The sequence below is a fragment of the Hyperolius riggenbachi genome, unplaced genomic scaffold, assembly GCF_040937935.1.
Source record: "Hyperolius riggenbachi isolate aHypRig1 unplaced genomic scaffold, aHypRig1.pri scaffold_168, whole genome shotgun sequence".
Taxonomy (NCBI): domain Eukaryota; kingdom Metazoa; phylum Chordata; class Amphibia; order Anura; family Hyperoliidae; genus Hyperolius; species Hyperolius riggenbachi.
In genome coordinates this window covers 140,196-159,971 of record NW_027152379.1, presented here as the reverse complement: position 1 = coordinate 159,971, position 19,776 = coordinate 140,196, and the positions used below count along the sequence as shown (strand labels likewise).

At 43.5% G+C, this 19,776-nt stretch overlaps 3 protein-coding genes across 5 annotated transcripts in view; 1 reads left to right on the top strand and 2 right to left on the bottom strand.

Moving 5' to 3' along the window:
- Positions 1-3,243: 3,243 nt before the first annotated feature.
- Positions 3,244-19,776, bottom strand: part of LOC137543695 (all-trans-retinol 13,14-reductase-like) — a 90,051-nt gene continuing 73,518 nt past the window's right edge. The window contains exons 11-12 of one of the 3 annotated variants that reach the window (XM_068264815.1): positions 4,452-4,786; positions 3,244-3,363 (exon numbers count right to left, since the gene is read on the bottom strand). In XM_068264815.1, coding sequence (XP_068120916.1) covers positions 3,346-3,363; positions 4,452-4,786 — 353 coding nt within the window. In that variant the 3' untranslated portion in view covers positions 3,244-3,345. Of the gene's footprint in view, positions 3,364-4,451; positions 4,787-19,021; positions 19,304-19,776 lie in introns of those variants that run through there. The other 2 variants (XM_068264816.1, XM_068264817.1) reach the window with 2 other exon arrangements.
- LOC137543697 (uncharacterized) lies at positions 13,999-18,309 on the top strand. The gene is made up of 3 exons (XM_068264819.1): positions 13,999-14,401; positions 14,935-15,036; positions 16,630-18,309. Exons 1-3 carry the CDS (start codon positions 14,214-14,216, stop codon positions 17,480-17,482), a joined length of 1,143 nt encoding a protein of 380 aa, XP_068120920.1. The 5' UTR covers positions 13,999-14,213; the 3' UTR covers positions 17,483-18,309.
- Positions 14,539-18,186, bottom strand: LOC137543696 (uncharacterized). The gene is made up of 3 exons (XM_068264818.1): positions 17,837-18,186; positions 16,424-16,586; positions 14,539-15,919 (listed from the first exon to the last, which is right to left on the bottom strand). The coding sequence occupies exons 1-3, from the start codon at positions 18,120-18,122 to the stop codon at positions 15,106-15,108; spliced, it is 1,263 nt and encodes a 420-aa protein (XP_068120919.1). The 5' UTR covers positions 18,123-18,186; the 3' UTR covers positions 14,539-15,105.

Here is a 19,776-nt window from a genome sequence, read left to right as displayed (position 1 = left end):
AACAAATGTTAATGTAACATTATGAGCAGCAGAATAATGTGTGCTGCATGTTGTGATTGATACATGTTACTAGCTGTCTTACAGATTTGTTCACACCTATAAAGGAAATGGGGTGGTTGATGTTTAATTGGATAAAACAAAAGGAAAAAGGAAGACCATCCCTCTTAGACACATCTCAGCTGATGTGGTGGCTGATATGCCCTTATGGGTATTATCAGCTTGCTTGTTTTTGTCCCTCTCACACCAGGGCCCAGGTCGGAAGCAGCCTGTCTGTCCTATGGGATCCTGTGGCTTGAAGCTGGATATCTGGCCCAGCTGTCTGCTTTGTAGCGGTTGTTGTCCCAGCACTGGCTGCAACACCACAGCTGCACCCACCTGTGGCCTGTATGGGGCTCAATCCCTTAGCAGGGAGAGTCATCGGCCACAAAAGGTAACAATCCACACACTGCTGTGGTGTATCTGAAAAGAGCAGTGTGTGGATTGTTCACTTTTTAGGAAGGAGACTCTCCCTGCTAAGGGATTGAGCCCCATACAGGCCACAGGTGGGTGCAGCTGTGGTGTTGCAGCCAGTGCTGGGACAACAACCACTACAAAGCACACAGCTGGGCCGGATATCCAGCTTCAAGCCACAGGATCCCATAGGACAAACAGGCTGCTTCACACATGGGCCCTGGTGTGAGAGGGACACAAACCAACAAGCTGATAATGCCCATAAGGGTAGATCAGCCACCACATCAGGTGAGATCTGTGTAAGACGGATGTTCTCCCTTTTATCATAGTTTATCTGCCACCCACCCCCCTACCCCATGTCCTTTACAGAATTCCCTTCCACTGAAAGTAGACCACACAGAGCACCAACAACTTCCATCAACCAACACATCCTAGGCATATGTAACCAGCTGGCTCCCCCTGTTGTAATTTCACCAGGGTGGTTAGTGATGTTTACATATTTGTTATCATACATACAGTCAACATTGGACATTCATTAAAGTTCAATGAACACACACCTTTCACCTATAATCCATGTTTAATGAGCTCAGTCACAACCTACAGTCACCTATCCATATCCTACACGTAACCCTTACTATGGTAGGTGTAAAAAAACATATACACAGCCACCAGAGTGGACACCAACTATATAAAGTGTGCACTTCTGTTGCACTCAGTGACAGTACATATTAGGAATTATGGAGCATAAACCTTAATCTGTAAGCTCCTTTTTTCCCGAACATTATACTTAAAGGTCCACTATTGAGAATAGCATGTTTTTCCGAGCCTTTACCATACATATTTGTTTTGCGAGTCATGTTATTGCACAGTATATAGTCACATGGAAAGATCATTGGTAACTGGCAATAAGGATTTTTAGGCAGCCAGTCAAGTAAATAGCTTGCACTTTCCAAGGCCAATGCAGACTATCCCATTGGATAGTAGGGAGGCATCTGTTATTGATGTTACAGCTGCAGTGTTTTTAATTCCCTCTGGGCACCTCATTTTCGTGTTTGCACCTTGTAAGTGCAGTAATGTACAGTTACTCTGCTCACAGCAGCCGCCATAAACTCGACAACACAGCCTCCTCCATAGAGCGCTGGCTGTGTGCGCTGTGTGTTGATTGTCTTGCCAGCTGCCAGGGACCCCTTTTGCTAAGCTGACAATGAAAGGGACTCTGATTGTTGGACCTTCCGATGGCAACCCGCCCGGCTTCTGCACTGCGTAGTCCTTGGTGGCTGGGCAGCCAATTAACACACAGCGCACACAACCAACGCTGTACGGAGGAGGGTGTGTCGTAGCCTTTACAGCGGATGATGTGAGCAGAGTAACTACATTAGTGCAGTTACAAGGTGGAAACATGAACAAGAGCTGGCCAGAGGGGAATCAAATATCGGCAGCTCCAACTTCACTAACAGATGCCTCCCTAGTATGCAATGGTATAGTCTACATTGGTGTTAAAAAGTGAAAGCTAGTGAGGTGACTGGCTAAAAATCATTCTTGCCAGTGAACACTGACATTTTGTTTTTACTATATACACTGTGCCATAACATTAGGTCCAAAACACATGTATGTTAAAGGGTCTGAAAAAGATGCCATTTGCAATTGTGGCCCTTGAAGGCTATAAATAATTGATAGATATTTTGGACAGTAAGACTTGTATTCAGTACTTATTTCAAAACACGTTAGGAAACTTTTTATTCCTAACCTCATGGAATTCATCTTATTTTGAATGCAGGAAACCTTTATTGAGTGATAGCACATTTGATATGTCATCCAGGTGAGATGTCTATGACACCTTCGGACATTCACAATAAGATTGTGGGCATTTCCAAAAATAATCTAGGTTTCAAAATTTTTTTTATAAAGGTTACAGATTTGAACCCTAACTATTATCAATGCTGACCTTCACCTTCCCTGCCTACTACACCCTTTGCTGTTATTTGAAAGCACCAAGTGCCATTAATCGTTTAATTTTTAAAGTGTGAAACTAGTTACCATTATACTGTAATTCCTGGATGACTATGGCATTTGTAGCCATTGAGGAATAGGAACATCTGCATTGACCAGACAATAATATAGTTATTCAACAATGTATGTGTTGTTAGAGTGACATCAGAACTTTTCACTTAATATCAGGTGAAGTCTAAGTAGATGTATCTGTAGCATGGTTTTTGGATGTACCTTAAAAGCTCTAAAAGTTTAACATATTTTGGAAATTGATTGTTTCCAATTAACAGCACCAACCACACACAACATCAGCTTTACATTTAGGATGATAAGCAATACTTTTCTACGACAGATGCGTATTCAGGCCTTCTTATCCTCACATTAATGTATGTGCAACATTCACCAGGCCTTATTGCTTGCATACATTTCAAAAACCATTCCATATACCTCTCACTACACTTCTCCTTGAAAGTGATTGTTATTAACACATGTAACAATGAAGGTAATATTTCATTTACAAATTGTCTGTGTATGTCAGCACATTTATAAGGAATTAGAGTGCAAGTTGTCGTGTGAAGGTATGTTGGTAGTTGAAGCCACAAAACACGATGACAAAATGCTCTGAAGATTTCAGTTATTCAGCATAGAAGTATTAAACCACAACTTTTGAATGAAAGGAAAAAGGGCCTATTTCCACAAACACGTTACAATCTAGTAATGTAACAATAAGCTTAACATACATGGTATGTAGTTGTTACTATTGACTGCTGTCTGTGTAACAAAATACCATGAATAGAGTAAAAGTTTTGTGTTAAAGTTTTATTTACATGAAACAATTAGAATGATACATAAAGACCACACAAAAATATGTATCTCCACAAAGCTGCTTCTGCTGATAAGAGAACATCATGTGGACGTGTTATCCTGAAAACAAAACACACATACAAACATTTAGAAAAAGGTACAATATGTGCATATAGTTATTATGTTACATGTTGTAAATTACAATAAATCATTATGCAAAAGTTACATGACTATGTTTTATGTTTGTCCAAAAAATGTATGTACACTACTTGGTCAGATATTTATTTGAACACATGTTAGCATGGTGTAACATTAGGATCATATGTTTGTATGTGGAGGCTGTACAATTACCATCACATACAAACATACAGTGCACTATCATGTGTAACCTAGGTGTCTATAAACACATATGTGTATCTGGCTCCATAGTGCACTGGTTGTGTTAGTACTTGCACACCACATACCTTGGTACAATGTTTGGATGTAAATAGATTTTGAACACACTACTATGTGTGGAAAAGTGAAGCAATTTGTCAAAAGCATCAGCTGACTATATGTGAGTGTGTTCTTCTGGCAAGGTGTTTAAAACAATCACACAACAATTTGGAACACCACTACTGTATAATGATTGTTCCGTTCCTAACTTGGTTTTATAACCTATGTGGCACAACACATGTGTAGCAAATCTATGACTTTGTCACAACTCAACCCAACAATTGTAACATTTATAACCATATCACCTAATACCAAATCCACATGCAAACGTATGTGTTGATTACATTTTGTGCCACCAACAAACATGCATTGCAGGAGATAAGACAGTGTGCAGTCAGTACCAATGGCTAACCTTATTTATGGCCAAAAATGGTCATGTCATGAAGACTACTGTAACATATGCATGAGCTTCATTTACCACAAAGGGGTATCCCTCTCCTGCATACATTACTGTCGCTTTCATTAACATAGTAATGTTTACAACACACATTTGGCCTTGGAAGTGCATGCACACTCTTTTGTATTGTAATGCCTGTAATGTACCCTACAGAACTAACAAGTACACAAAATCTTTTTTACTATACAAATAGACAATACTTATCACTGTACCAATGCTGGAACAACAAACATAGTTCATTTTTAAACAGCCACTCAAAATGGGGGTATAGAATTGACATACTAGAAAAGAAGGCATGTATGAGGCGTGCACGCACAGCTGTTCCACGGCCCTGGTGTTGCACCGGATCCACAGGGACATCATCATCAGGCTGCATTTCTTCATCTAATTCTAATCCTCCCTTCCGTGCTATGTTATGCAGCACACAGCTGCCTACAAACATGTCACCAACTTCAGCTGAAGAGTACCTGCTGAACCCGCCAGACAGAGACACAGCACGGAAACGGGACTTAATGACCCCAAATGTTCTCTCCATCACCACACGTGTCTTCTTATGGGCTAGGTTATAAGCCTGCTCTGGTGCTGTAGTTGGGTGCAACACTGGCGTCAAAAGCCATGGCAAGGAAGGATACCCTGATTCGCCTACAAATGCTAAAAAACAAACATCAACAGTAAGGAACTCATATGTTACTAGTAAAACCAGTTGGTACTGTCATACGTATGGTAAACAATGAAGTCTGTAACATCCTTTAGGTTGACTATAAGTTTCAGAGTTAGATTGTACATCACACATTAGTGGGACCCCCACACATCATCAATCCTGGAACACCCTCCATGGACTCACACAGTACTTGCTGTGACGGCAACTACCTACTGCACCACCATGTGAATGCATTAAGTGGTGTTGTTTAATATATGGACATGGCAACAACAGTAAACACAGCAGCATGCACAACCTTAGGCAGCTTCAAGTGTACATGATGCTCGCAGATGGCTGTGGACCAGACATATGGACCAAAGGACATTAGTACCCATGTCCACATTAGAAAAAGGGACTTGTAGCACTATTGTTATACTTTAGGCATGCAAGGGGAAAAGAAACAATACTTATTCTGATGCGGACATTATGTAAGTCCCATTAATCAAGCCAAGTTGTCATGGCAGCCCTGCTGTGCTATTGTGCTGCAGTAGTATCTGAATAACACCCGAAGCAAGCATGCAGCTACTGTACTCAGTTGTGACTTTACAGTCAAACGCAACACATCTGATGCATGCTTCTTCAGGGGCTAGTGATAATACTATTAGAGGCAGAGGATCAGCAGGGCTGGCAGGCAACTGCTATGGCATAAAAAGGAATTAATATGGCAGACTCCGTATGGCTCTCACTTAACTTTCCAGTTTATCTTGATACCCCTGTTTTGTTCCTATACGTCTTTTTGCCCCCTGTGTTAGCTGCTGTACACTTCCAAATCACCTCCAACACCGGCACCAAGCAGGTATATGTGAGGTCACTACAGCTATCCAGCCAAAGCTGACTGTATTGTAAGTACCCAGGTATAGGTTCACAGACTGTACGTCATCGGCTACACGTGGAGAAGCACTATATAAAGTTGCCTATAGCAGGATTCCACATCACTTATAATTAATGATGTCACTGTAATGGTGAGCAGATATGGTTACATCAATGAAAAGACTATTCACATTTCTATTAAATCCACAGGGAATGACTCAATACTACATAAAGTATTATAATGTAATGTACCCTCAGGCCTAGGTCACAGTGCCATGCTAAAGTTGGCAAATAAAAAGGAGCTCCCAAATAAAACCATGTTATGTCTGTAAAATTCACACCACAGGCCTGGCATTTTTGGGTAACATGTAGCGTTATAATACAGTGCTGCATGCTGTGCGTTATACCATGTATTAGCTGCATTGTACTGTTTGCACATGCTCATTAATGACATGGAAGCATACATGTAATTGCCTCTATGCCATCGTGTATGTGAGTATTACAGGCCAGAGAGTTTGGTTGTGTCAGTCTTTTGACTTTGTGTTGTAAGGGTGATTGTCCATTTACACGTTGCATGAAAACTCAACGTCCCACTCTCAAAGTAGCGTATGAGTCAGATAGACAATAGGTGACTCATAGGCTACTTTGAGAGTGGGACGTAGAATTTTGATGCAACGTGTAAATGGACAATCACCCTTACAACGCAAAGTCAAAAGACTGTCCCAACCAAACTCTCTGCCCTGTAATGCTCACATACACGATGGCATACACGATAGCTGTACTAACTACATAACCATGGTAACATTGCATTACAACTATTGCACCATGTATGGACACTAGTGTAACAATGCTGTAATGCGCTGGCCTGGTAAATGAACCACAGCCACAAAGCCAACATCCACACCTTACAGCTCCTTGGGGGAGGGGGTGCACCCACAGAACCACTGGGCCCATCAATGGACTGTGACTTCTCCACAGCTGATGGTTACAATTTGTTTTTCCTGAACATACATTGGTTGGACATACACTATACACATTACAAGTGATAATATTTACACACAGATTTTTACTCGCCAACAATAAATGCACCAGAAATGTCACCAGATTGAATCGCATCAAACAAAGCTGACTGCCGTAGAATATGCGAGTCGTGACATGACCCTGGATACCCGGTGACAACATTCAGAACTATCAGGTCCAGATCACAAATCACCTGAATATTTGTCGAATGATATGCCTTACGATTACGGTAAATGGGCTCCTGACCACTCGGAGGACACAAAGGTACGTGAGTACAGCCAACAACACCAATGACATTCGGTATACCAGCAATACGGAAACATTTTCGCCTTACCACATCCATTTCTTGCTGATCTGTTGGGAAAACTATATATTTATGAACCACTGAACGGAGAGCCCTCAAAACTTGTGTGGTAACTCTAGAGCATGCTGATTGAGAAATGTCAGATATATCTGCATCTGATAAGAAGCTTTACCAAGCAAATGTAATGTCACTAGCAACTTAAGCAGCCCTGGCACTGCTTTGCTTCTGCGGCTTTTGGGTTCAAGTTGACAGGACAAATCTGTGTACAACGCATAGATCATTTCTCTGGTGAGACAAAACTTTTGGATGACTTCTGCATCACTGAAATTGTCCAGGACTGTGCGACGTCTAAAAGTTTGTGTTGAAATTAAGCACACCCATCTTCTCTGTCTCCTTCAACGGGCTCCATGTTTCACTGCCCCACCAAACCAGTGCTACTTTTCACCTGCCTTATATAGGTGATAAAAAAAAACAATCTTTTAGACTAATTATCCGCACAAGTTTCCAATTGAGAATATCAAATTGGCGTTAAGTAATTTTTTTTCCCGCACATTTCACCCACTTTTCCTGCACTTTTACCGAACTGGAAGCGGGAAAAAAGGGCGCATGCCGCTAGTGGACAAAAAGGGCGCTGCCATTCACTCTCATAATAAATAGCGTTTAATGGGCGCCGAGCAGGAAAAAAGGGCGCAGGACATAAATAACGTTTACAAACGGCGCCAGGAGATTTTTAATGATTTATAAGTGTGCTTGTGGTGATTTACGTTTATAAAATGCACCCGTGCCGAATAACATTTATTAAAATACTAAACATATTTATCTTATTTAACAAATTAAAACATTATTTAAAGTTTTATCCCTTACTGTTTGTAAAACATTATTATTCACAAAATAAAGCGATCAGTACGTAATGTAAATTGCAAAATATTTTTTGCATCCACAATTAGTAAAACATTATTATCCACATAATAAAGGGGGGTCTTAGGTTTAGGCACCAACAGGGGGGTCTTAGGTTTAGGCACCAACAGGGGGGTCTTAGGTTTAGGCACCAACAGGGGGGTCTTAGGTTTAGGCACCAACAGGGGGGTCTAGGGTTTAGGGATAGGTACAGGGAGGGTTCTGTGTAAGAGTAGGCTTAGGTATAGTTTTAGTAAAATTTTAGTAATAATTACTAATGTTTTTACAACACTTATTACGAACGTAGTTATATTTATATCATCGTTATAAAGAATATTTTCAGATTTTATTATAAGAACAAACCGTAAATGAAGGTTATTCACAATAATATAGAATTATAACAATTAAACATATATTGTTTTTTTTCATAAACGTAATTATAAGTTTAACTTTAGAAACAGGGAAGATTAACGTTTTCACAATTTCCGACTTCATTAACATTATTTAATGATTTATAATTTTGTTAAACCTTATTTGTAAACGCAATATAGCACACTATTTTTATAAACCCTATTAATGATTAATTATTATTTAGAGTTTACACCCCGTGCCCTTTTTGTCCGGGCGCCCTTTTTGTACGTACGTGTAACGCTCGGTGAAGCACAGAGAGGTCTGATTACCGGTGATCTGCAGTATCACGGGAAATACAGACGTATACCAGATTATATGTGATCTGCAGTATCACCGATAATCCAATATACTAGCTAACCTCTGGTCAATTGAGTAGAGTGTTGTGATTGGTGCAACAGTAATATAGAGGACAAGTCTCAGTGCAGCAAGGAGCACTGCACAGATTCCTTCCGCAGGTCTGAGCTCTCCAAGACGGGAGGAGTCAGACTGACAGAGGGAAGGGAAGTCCGAAAGTGACACTCAGGCGGGAGTGTCACTAACAGGACGGGGAACCGCCTCCAATCGTGAGGTCGGTTCTCGAGGTCGGACAAGCCAGGTCGTAAACAGACGGACAGATAAGAACAATATCAGTAGGCAAAGGCGGAGTCAAAGTACAGGCAGGGTTCAGCAACGGGGTGTCAGAAATATCGGGGTACAAAATCAGGAGGCAGAGGCGGAGTCAAAGTACAGGCAGGGTTCAGCAACGGGGTATCAGATATAGCGAGGTACAAGGTCAGAGTTCAGGAGGATAGTCGAGGCAGGCAAAGGTCATAACAGATAATCACAATCAAACTAGTACTTTAAGCTATCAACAGAATCTAGCTTAGTGTAGGATTACAGCTCCAGCTGGTCCCGGCACACTAACGGATCTAACTACGGATCTGGGTGCTCCCACATATGTGAACGCAACGCCAGACCAGGAGCAAGTGAACAGCCAGCAGTATATATACACATATACTTCTCCAGCTCCACCCCAAGCGCTGGACCAATGGGGAGTGGAGCCAGAGTCAGCTGACCAGCCTGGTCAGCTGACTCATCTTGTCAGGCATATCTACTTCCTGAGTGCGCGCGCGCGTCACTCTAAACTTTGAGGGACTACGAGTCCCAGCCCCAGCAGCCCCGCTCTGCGGAGTCTCCGCAGCGGGGACATGCGCGCCGACCGCCGCGTCCAATGCGGCGGTGACCCGGCGCTCAGCCTGTCTCTCCACGGGGACAGCCGCCTCATGCTGGGAGGAGGCGGCTGCCTCCCCATGTGTGCGGCCACTGGACGCGGAAAGAGCCGCCGACCACTGGCTCATGGCGGCGGCTCTTCCGCGTTCTCACAGTACCCCCCCCCCCCCGAGGAGTGGACTCCGGACAGCTCCCTCCAGGTTTTCCTGGATGTACAGCATGAAATTCCTTCACTAACTCGTCCGCATGCATGCGGTTCCCAGGTACCCATTGCCTCTCCTCAATCCCGTACCCCTTCCAATGTACGAGATACTGTACCGAGTTCTGTACAGTACGTGAATCTATGATCTTTTCCACCTCATACTCAGGTTGGGCATCGACTAAGACAGGAGGAGGAGGAGTGGGACCCACCTGGACTGCGGGTTTGAGAAGTGATACGTGGAAAGACCTTACTCCGCGCATGCTGGTGGGAAGATCAACGGTATATGTGACATCGTTGATCTTCCTGGTAACTGGTAATGGACCCACGAACCTGGGACCAAGTTTATCAGAGGGTTGTTTTAGGGTCAGGTGACGGGTTGAGACCCAAACCAAATCCCCTGGTTGGAATTTCCACTCCAACGAGCGTCTTTTGTCAGCCTGACCTTTCTGACTCTGGAATGCTTTCACAAGATTATTCTTGATGGTCCACCACATGTCCTTAAACGACCTTTGCCAGGCCTCCAAGGCTGGGAACGGAGTGGCCGCAACTGACAATGGGGAGAATTTAGGCAGTTTCCCTGTCACAATCTGAAATGGACAGAAACCTGAGGATGAACTCTTTAAGTTATTGTGGGCAAATTCTGCATACGGTAAATATTTAACCCAATCACTCTGTGCCTCGGCAACGTAGCATCTCAGAAATTGTTCTAACGACTGGTTGACCCTCTCCGTCTGGCCATTTGTCTGTGGGTGGTACCCTGAGGAAAATGACAATTTTATGCCCATTTGGTGACAGAATGCCCTCCAAAATTTCGAAACAAACTGGACTCCCTGATCGGAAACTATGTCTTCTGGAATGCCATGCAGTCTGAAGACATGGGTGATAAATAAATCGGCCAGTTCCTGGGCCGAGGGGAGTCCTTTCAGAGGCACGAAGTGGGCCATCTTACTAAAACGGTCAACCACCACCCAAATAACTGACATGCCTTCAGATCTCGGAAGCTCTCCCACGAAATCCATGGACAAGTGGGTCCATGGTTCACTCGGGGTGGGCAAAGGCTGCAAAGTACCCACAGATGCCAGCCGGGAGGGCTTGCTTTTCGCGCACACCGCACATTCCCTGACAAACTCTTTGCAGTCCGCGGCTAGAGAAGGCCACATGCACATCTGGCCACGAGATCTTGTGTTCTAGATGCTCCAGGATGTCCCACGTTCTTATGAGAGTGAATCATCTCCAAGATCTGGAGACGGAATGGTAACGGAACAAATAATACCCCGTCTGGCTTCCCTTCCGGGACATCCTGCTGAAAAGGACTCAAGGTCTCTTTCCAGTCCTCCCAAGTCTCGGTGGCGGCTAACACCACACTTCGTGGGACAATCATCTCGGGAACAGAGGGCTGTGCTGTCTCCGGCTCAAAACACCTAGAGAGTGCGTCTGCCTTGGTATTCTTACTACCTGGCGTATACGTGATCAAAAATGTAAATCTTGAGAAAAATAGCGACCATCGAGCCTGCCTTGGATTTAACCTTTTAGCCCCCTCGATGTATTCCAGGTGTTTGTGGACGGTATAAACCGTGATAGTGTGCTCAGCCCCCTCTAGCCAATGACGCCACTCTTCGAAGGCCAATTTGATGGCCAGGAGCTCCCTGTTGCCTATGTCGTAGTGTTAAGCTTGGAGGTGTAATCTCCACAGTCAGCATACAACACATAAGCTGACGTGAAGGAGGTACACACACCAGCACAAGGGATCAGGATATCCCCAGTTTAGTGGAGGAGAGGACTGACTCCAATAGGAGATTGTGGTGCACAGAGCCGGTGCAGATCCGAACAGCCACAAACAACACTTTCGTAATAACGTCTCAGCGCAAAGTAGCGCTGAGCGCATAAACCAGGACTGAGGAGATCAGAACAAGTAGACAGAATGAACGCTTGCTAGCTAGCGGCTACTTAGCGACAGCAAGCGTCCAAAACCAGACAGACTGGAATGAGGCAGCCAATGCGTTGCGGCGATGGCGTGCCTCACAAAGACAGGACAGGAATAGTCAGAAAATAGCAGGATCGAGATAGATGAACGTAACACAGATAAATATACAATAAGTATGTTTTCCTAGCGTATTACAATTACAGCTATCAATGAAACTCTTTGTAAGGTCTGACTAACATATGTATATATCGGCAATGAACCGATATATGACATAAGCAGGAACGCTGACTAGGACTGGAGTAATACAGGGAACAGGACTCAGAAGGATTCGCTATCTCTTCGCAGAGATGAACGCAATCCACAAACAGGACCAGGAACAGGATAACTAGCTCAGCACGGGTGTTCACGGTACGCGCAAACTACCAAAACGTGCTGGAAAACTGACTAACTGAACACAGGAAATAAACAGTTTGTGTACGTATATATCAGCGACACTGATATATCAACGTAACACAAATACAAGGAAAATAACAAAATGCGCAAGTATGCGTATATATTGGCGATGAACCAATATATGACACAAGACAAGCAAGTAGCAACTTCTAGAACAAGAGCAGAACTAGGAGGACTCGCTGACCCCTTCGCAGGAGTCAGCGCAGTCCACACGGACCAGGAACGAGGTGGGGCACGAGCAGAGTAACAGATAGAATCTGAGACTATGGTAGCCCATGAGACATTGCAGGAAGCAGTTCTTTATACTGAGGTCATCCAATGGGAGCAGACCTGCAGATTCCCACACAAGTGAATGGTAATTAATCACAGGCTGATAGCAGGAAAAGGCAGACAATGATATGCAGCCTGCAGGAAAGGGACTGCCCCTCCACTGCAGCAGACAATGTTTGTTTACACAAGAGCATGTTAAACTGTCAATTTCAGAGTGACTGCAGATGGAATCAGCAACTAGTTTAAGTGCAAACCAAACTATGCAAGAAAATGCATGTAATGACATCAGAACTGCTTGGGTTACAATACCACTGCAGCCATCAGTAAACGCTGCAGACATGATCATAACATTACCCCCCCCCCCCTTAAAGGCGGATAACAGACGCTTTTCGAAACTGAAATTCCCAACAAAACAATCTGACTGATAATTCATGATGACCGGGACAGCCCGCAAGACCAAATTCCAGAATCAGTCCCCACAAGACTGGACCCATCAGAACCAGAACCTACAGAACCATGCCCGTCAGCACCACAAGCCTCAGTGTGATACCCATCAGAAACACGACTTCCAGAGAAAAGCCCCCAGAAACTCTCTGAGCGATACCCATCGCCTTCCCGGGACTGTCCAAAAACGCCAAAGCCTTTGCAATGCCCACCGGAACTGTCCCCACCAACACAAAACCCACCGTTGAACCAGTCCAAGGTACCAGGACAAGTTTCCTCAGAGATCTCCCAGAACACTTGGAAGCTCCAAAGAGATCCCCACAGGTCAGAACGCCCCTTAGGCTCACATGGAGAACCATCAAGAACCCCTATGGAACCCAGGGCAACTCTAGAGTCAGGGTCACAAGGACAAACATCAAGATCAGGGTTTTTAGGGACCAGAACCATCTCCGGGCATGCAGGCCAACCGGCAACATCAGAACATGTCTCCACTAGGGAAGCGTGTGAGCACGCCAACACAGACACACTTGGGCACTCTGGCATAAGAGAGACTTCTGGGCATGTCAAGGAACTGCAAACCTCAAAGTCAGTCAAGGTAGGACCGAAACCAGGACTGGGCAAAAAAAAATCATCATGACTAGACTTCACAGTTACTGGATTCTCACTAAAAAATGCAGGATCAGACTTAGATGTCTCTGATTCCAGCAAAGTTATTAACAAATCATGTTCAGGGGCATTTACAAGACAGGACAAATCTTCTGATGTATGCACCGAACTAGACAGGGTTCCCATAACTTCTTCTGGACTAGACAGAGACTCATCAAATACACTGGATTGGAGCTCATGAAGGGCTGCAAAACAAGTCAATAGTGCAGCAATCCCCACTGAACTAGGCAAAACTGAGTAACTCACTGGACAGGAAGGGGATTCAGGAACTTCTGCCACACCGGCCAGAGAACCAGAATTTTCCAGGATACAGGGCTGGGTTTCAGAAACACTCATTAACCCGGACTGAAATTCTGAGATTTCTATTATTTTTTCCAGCGAGTCAGAATTATCCATGTTACAGGGCAAGACTTTTGAAACATTCAGGGCTGGTGCACACCAAAAACCGCAAGCAGATCCGCAAAACGCTAGCGTTTTTCTGAACGCTTTGTCTGTTTTTTTAGCTGCGTTTTGCTAGCGTTTTGCGTTTTGCGGTGGCGTTTAGCATGCGTTTTTCTAGCGTTTTGCGTTTTGCGTTTTTTAAGGAAAAAGGTAGAAAGAGTTGAACCAAAGGCTAAAAATTAGATATATTGATGACATGTGGATCAAATGAAGGAATTAAAGTGCAAGTACCAATATAAAAAGGGAGTGGTCCTTCACAGCATTGTGGGTTAGTTGAGGAGAGGTGACATAGTGTTTGAGAGTGAGTTGTTTTTGTGGAGAGAGAAAATGTATCCTGATTTGCTATTACTAATATGTGTAGCAGCATATATGAGACGCAGGCCAAGGACACGGAGATACTGGGTGCATCCCATACTGCAACAGCGGCGCAGGAAGGGTCAATTTTGGACACTCTATCGTGACTTGAGGCAGCATCCAGACAAGTTCTTTGGCTACACCAGAATGTCTGTGGGCAGGTAAGAGTTGTTTTGTTTGTTCTGTACCATTTGGCATTCTTGTTATTTAAATAATGAATGTTGCAGTCATTGCTGAGCCTTATTTAACACTCTGTTGGACTGCAATGTACAAACCAACACACTCAGCAATCATGTATATGCATTAAAAGACTAAGATTACCATTATGCTTGTTCCTGGTGTGTTATGCATACACTGCCTAACACCTATTGCTTTTTTGGACTACCCAGTAACTACTATAGTATATAAGCATACATCATTTTTGAACAATAACCTAAGGTAATAACCCCACGTAACACACATTTATACCTATACCAATATCATGCACCTATGAACAGCAGAAACTCAGTAAAGACACTTGTTGTGGCCAGCGACATTATTTTATTTGTTTTTGGTAGTGGTTGCCCAAATAATTCTTTAGGCCATGTTGTCATGAAGGTATTTTTGCAAACATAGAATGTATATGTTCAAAAAAGAATGCTTTTATATCACAAACATCATCAACAAATTACATATACATCTGTATTTTTGACAGTTTTGATTGTCTACTGTCCAAATTGAAGGATGCCCTTCAAAGACAAGATACTAATTATCGCCGTGCAATCACTCCAACGGAGCGTCTCCTCATAACTTTGAGGTATGTGAAACTAACTTTAAAATATTAACATAAAATATAACGATTTACACTACCTATAAGGCCCACTTCCTACTCATGTTGTGCAAGATAATCAGACATGCTTCCAGTGTCATGCATGAAAGCTTGTGTAGCTGATTCTGAAGTAGTTTGTGGCTGGGTCTGAGCTGATAAATCAGTGTACACTGGAGTGTCTGATCTTTGATACCTATTAGCTTGCTCAAAACGCATAGGTCCTGTCATAGGATAATGTGGCTGCTGCCCATATGGCCGGGTTGCCATATGCATAGGTGGGTAACTAGGTGGGTCATACATACGGTGACTCTGGTAAGATGGTTGTGGGTATGAATGATACTGATGAGTGGCATGAGGCATGTGTTGTTGAGTGACATAGTTGGAGCTATTTTCTTCTGCCTGGCTCTGAGTTTGCAAAAATTTGCCCAGGGTCTCAGATATGGCATGTCTGGCTGCCCATTGCTTATCTGGTGGCACTTTCTGTAACAATGGCACTAAACTTAGCAGATACTGGGTGCATGGCTCTTTTAATTGTTTGATTTCCTCCTCTCGCTTCTCCATATGATCCACAGCCTTTTCAATAGAAGTAATGAGCTTGTGATCATATTCAGCCCTGCTCATACCTCTTGCTATTCTCCTGCCTTGGGTTGATGCCCTCACACCTCTACTAGATCTGTGAGTTGTGCGTGGCCTAGTAGTTAGTGTACTGGGTTGTGTTTGATCAGCAGTTGTTGAGTCACTCTCATCCAGTGTAGCTGTGTCACCATCCTGTGGAGTTAAATCATCCACTTCCAGATCACTGCTAGTGTTGTGGCCTGCATCTATTTCCGCCTCCTCAGGATCAGGATCAGGTGGCAGGCTATCTTCAGTTCTAATGTAAAGAAGAAGAGAAGAATTGAGTACTGGTATAGAGGCCAGTGATGTAAAATAGAAAATGTCATTGATGTACATGTGTAACTGTACAACAATCATAGTTGCCTTTCTCTCCTGCAGAAATGTTGTGAGTATTACTTTAAGGCACAGCCCCTGAGTCATCATGCAGATCACATGTTTGTAGTGAAGTATTAATGTATAATCTACACATGCTTGTTCGTGGTGTGTGATTCAGACACTACTGCAGCCAAATAGATCCACATGAGTGTAAGGCAACTGGTATTTGTCCACAAAATCTTACCAGATTCCTGACAGATAATCGCACTATAAATAGCTTAGTAAACAATCATATTAAGCAAAGGCCTACTGTAAAATGACCTGCAGTGAATCACATTGAGTCTATCACACTCCTGCAATGCATTGTGTGACTTGTATTTATATTACAGCTGTAGCGGATACTTTTTTCAGAAGTGTAATAGGTGTACATTTGCGCCATACTTACTCAGCCGACTCATGATGTTTTCTCATAAATTCCAGAATCCCACAGAATTTATATCTTGTTCTTTGGGAACTTCCACACCCACTTTTAGATTCTTGATATTGTTTCTCCAGCTCCTTTTTATAACTGTCTCGCACAGACTTCCATCTTTTGCGCAGGAGACCAACTTCGAACAAAAAACAAATAAACATTTCTGTATTACTTTTCAGATTTCTGGCAACAGGACATTCATATGCAGCTCTGCATTATCAGTTCCTGATGGGAAGATCTACTATCCGCTACCTGGTTTTGGACACATGCAAACTGATTTGGAAAACACTGCAGCCCGAATTTATGCCACCTCCTGATCTACCTATGTGGGAGGCTAATATTCAGCATTTCTGGGAAAAGCATCAATTCCCTAACTGCCTAGGAGCAGTGGATGGGAAACATGTCCGTATTGTTATGCCTGCAGCCACTGGCAGTGTGTATTACAATTATAAAAAATATTTCTCTCTTGTGCTCATGGCTGTGGTGGATCCGAATTTAAAATTTATATATGTGGATGTGGGTGCTTACGGCAGTTCACATGATTCTGCTGTTTTCCAACACAGCAGATTTGGCTTGAAACTCCTAACTGGCCAAATGACCTTACCAGCACCACGACCCTGGCCTGACACACAACATCCACCTTACCCGTGTGTGTTTGTGGCTGATGAGGCATTTGCTCTATCCGAGCATGTGATGCGGCCTTATGCCCAAAGAGATATGTCTCTGAAAAAAAAAGTGTTTAATCAGCGCCTTACCAAAGCCAGGCAAGTGGTGGAATGTGCTTTTGGCATACTTTCTAACAAATGGCGCATTTTTCATACTGCCCTAAAAATGCAACCACAGTATGCAATAGCAGTTGTGAAGGCCACATGTGTTTTACACAATTATGTAAGAACATTAGATGGCATGCACACAGAGGAGGAGGAGGAGATTCCACCCTGTGCTCTTCAAAATGTTGCCCCTTCTACCTTACGTGGGCCTATTTCTGCCATTCAAATGCGAGATAAACTCGCAGATTACTTTGTGCCATAACCGATAAGTATGTAAATATTACAGGTTGACATTTAATTTGATTACATTATGATCTTTACTTTACTATTAAAAAATAGGTCAACCTCTTTGTATGTGTTAATCTATGATCATGTTCTTTACTGTAATATCACAACCGCATGCAGAATACATGTGCATACATAGACACACATGTACGTGCTGTTCCGATTGAGAGATGCCTATACAGAGACACAGACTGCAAGAGAGACATGTGGTAATGACACTTAGGATTAGCTAATTAACCTTTCAGGGGAGGGGTCTTCACATATTGTCAGCACAGTGCCAAAAGAGTCAACCTAAAAGAGTTAACAACACATGTTTAACAAATACACTCACCTTTTGCTTCTTGAGTCTTTGGTGACAATTTTTCCCATTTTTCACCCAGGAACTCATGGGCAATGTTTCTCCAGATGTCATGCAGCCTTTGATGATCTTTGTGTCCAGGCAATGTCTTGTCATACAGCTCTGGACTATTCTGTATTTTAATTATTAAATTTTCTGTGGTAAACCACGTGCCAGACATCTTGCACAAACCTTCTCTGCAATCCCTCATGCAAAGCAGAACAACAGGAAGTACACTTTGACCTGGAAGAGCAGATTCTGACAAAAAACGCATCTGCATCCGCTTCCAAAAACGCTATACCAAGCGGTTTGACAGGCGGTTTGCGTTTTTCCTATACTTAACATTGAGGCAAAAACGCATCCGCAATCCAAAATCTGCTGCAGCCCGGGAGTATGCGTTTCTGCAAAACGCCTACCGCTCTGGTGTGCACCACCCCATTGAAATGCATTACCCTAGCAGATCCGCACCCGCAAGCAGATCGCAAACCGCAGCGGAAACGCTCCGGTGTGCACTAGGCCTCAGTCATGCTGGTGCAGCGCAGACTGTCTCTTGACTTTGAAATTACCATGGTCAACCCACAGGGGGCGGAGCCCAACCTCCGTGCAGGAAGCAGAGCATTGCTGTGTGCACAGCCGTCTCTGTCCCCAGGTGTGCATTGCCTGGCTGCATACATACAGTATTTGTCAAGGTAGCTTCTCAGGCTGATCCTCTGTCACACGGTACTGGTGAGACCGACCAGCGCAGCCAGCCACACTGTACTTAGAGGGACACAGGAGGAAGGAAAGAAGTCGGCCCCCTTCCTCTTTTGCCGAGCATGCAGCGGCCCAAAATACAGAGGCAGGAGGCGGCCCGGGGGGAGAATGCCTCCCATCCCCCCAGGCCAGTCCGCCCCTGCTCCACAGCCTCTGCATTGATCATTAGCGGATATTCCCTAAAAAGGATTTAAACAATGATGCTGGCCAGCTTCCCAGCTCGCTACACAGTTTTTTGGCAGTTGTACAGAGCAACTGCCATTCACTAAGTGCTTTTGAAAATAAATAAATCCCTGAGAATCCCCTATGAAGAGATGGACTCGTTTAAAACCTGCCGCTTCTGTCAGATTTTTACTACCTACTGTAAGGGACAGGAACTTAGGAGAAAAGTAATTTATGGCTCATTTTACTCTGAAAAAAACTTACTTCTTATTTGTATATGTTTGCATGTATTTGACATTTTAAAATTTTTCGCCATAGTGCCCCTTTAATGGCAGCTGAATTTCACTTGTAATCATGCTAATAATTGATGCAATCTACGGTGTGGCTTCTGCGTCAGTCTTTATGAAAGCCTCTGTCGCATGCGACGTTTTATCCGCTTCTTCAGCATCAGTAAGTCCATGTGCAAGATGCTGTTCAGCACCGCAGAAGCGCAAAGCAATCCTCCATGTACAGCACCCGCCACTCCGCTGCTAAACACATCTTGCCCTGTAAGGAAATAATGATGAACATGAACACATTTGGATAGATTTCTCTGCAGTTGATATGACCTCACTGTAGCCATAATGTACTGGCAGAAGCTCTATGGTGTCAATTCATAAAGCATTCCCGCATGCAGTAATGCTCAAAACAGCTGACTTTACCGAGCACTTGTGTCCATTCATAAGAGCTGTTACCGCATGTAAAGCTGAAATTCCTGAGCAGTGAGGTAAATTACCGCCTTGTGCGGTGATTATCTCAACACATGTCACTAAATGTCAATTTATAAAGATTAGATCAGGTGGTATTGGGACGGAGAATACCGCCTGCTTTGAAGAGGCGATAAGGGTGCGGATAACATGAATTTAATGGAGACACATCTCCCAGGTGCAGCGGGGAGAGTAGAACAAAAAAGGCTTCCCAGAACACCCCAGGCTGTGTTTTTTAATCTCTTGGGTACCTCTTTTCATATGTTTTTTACA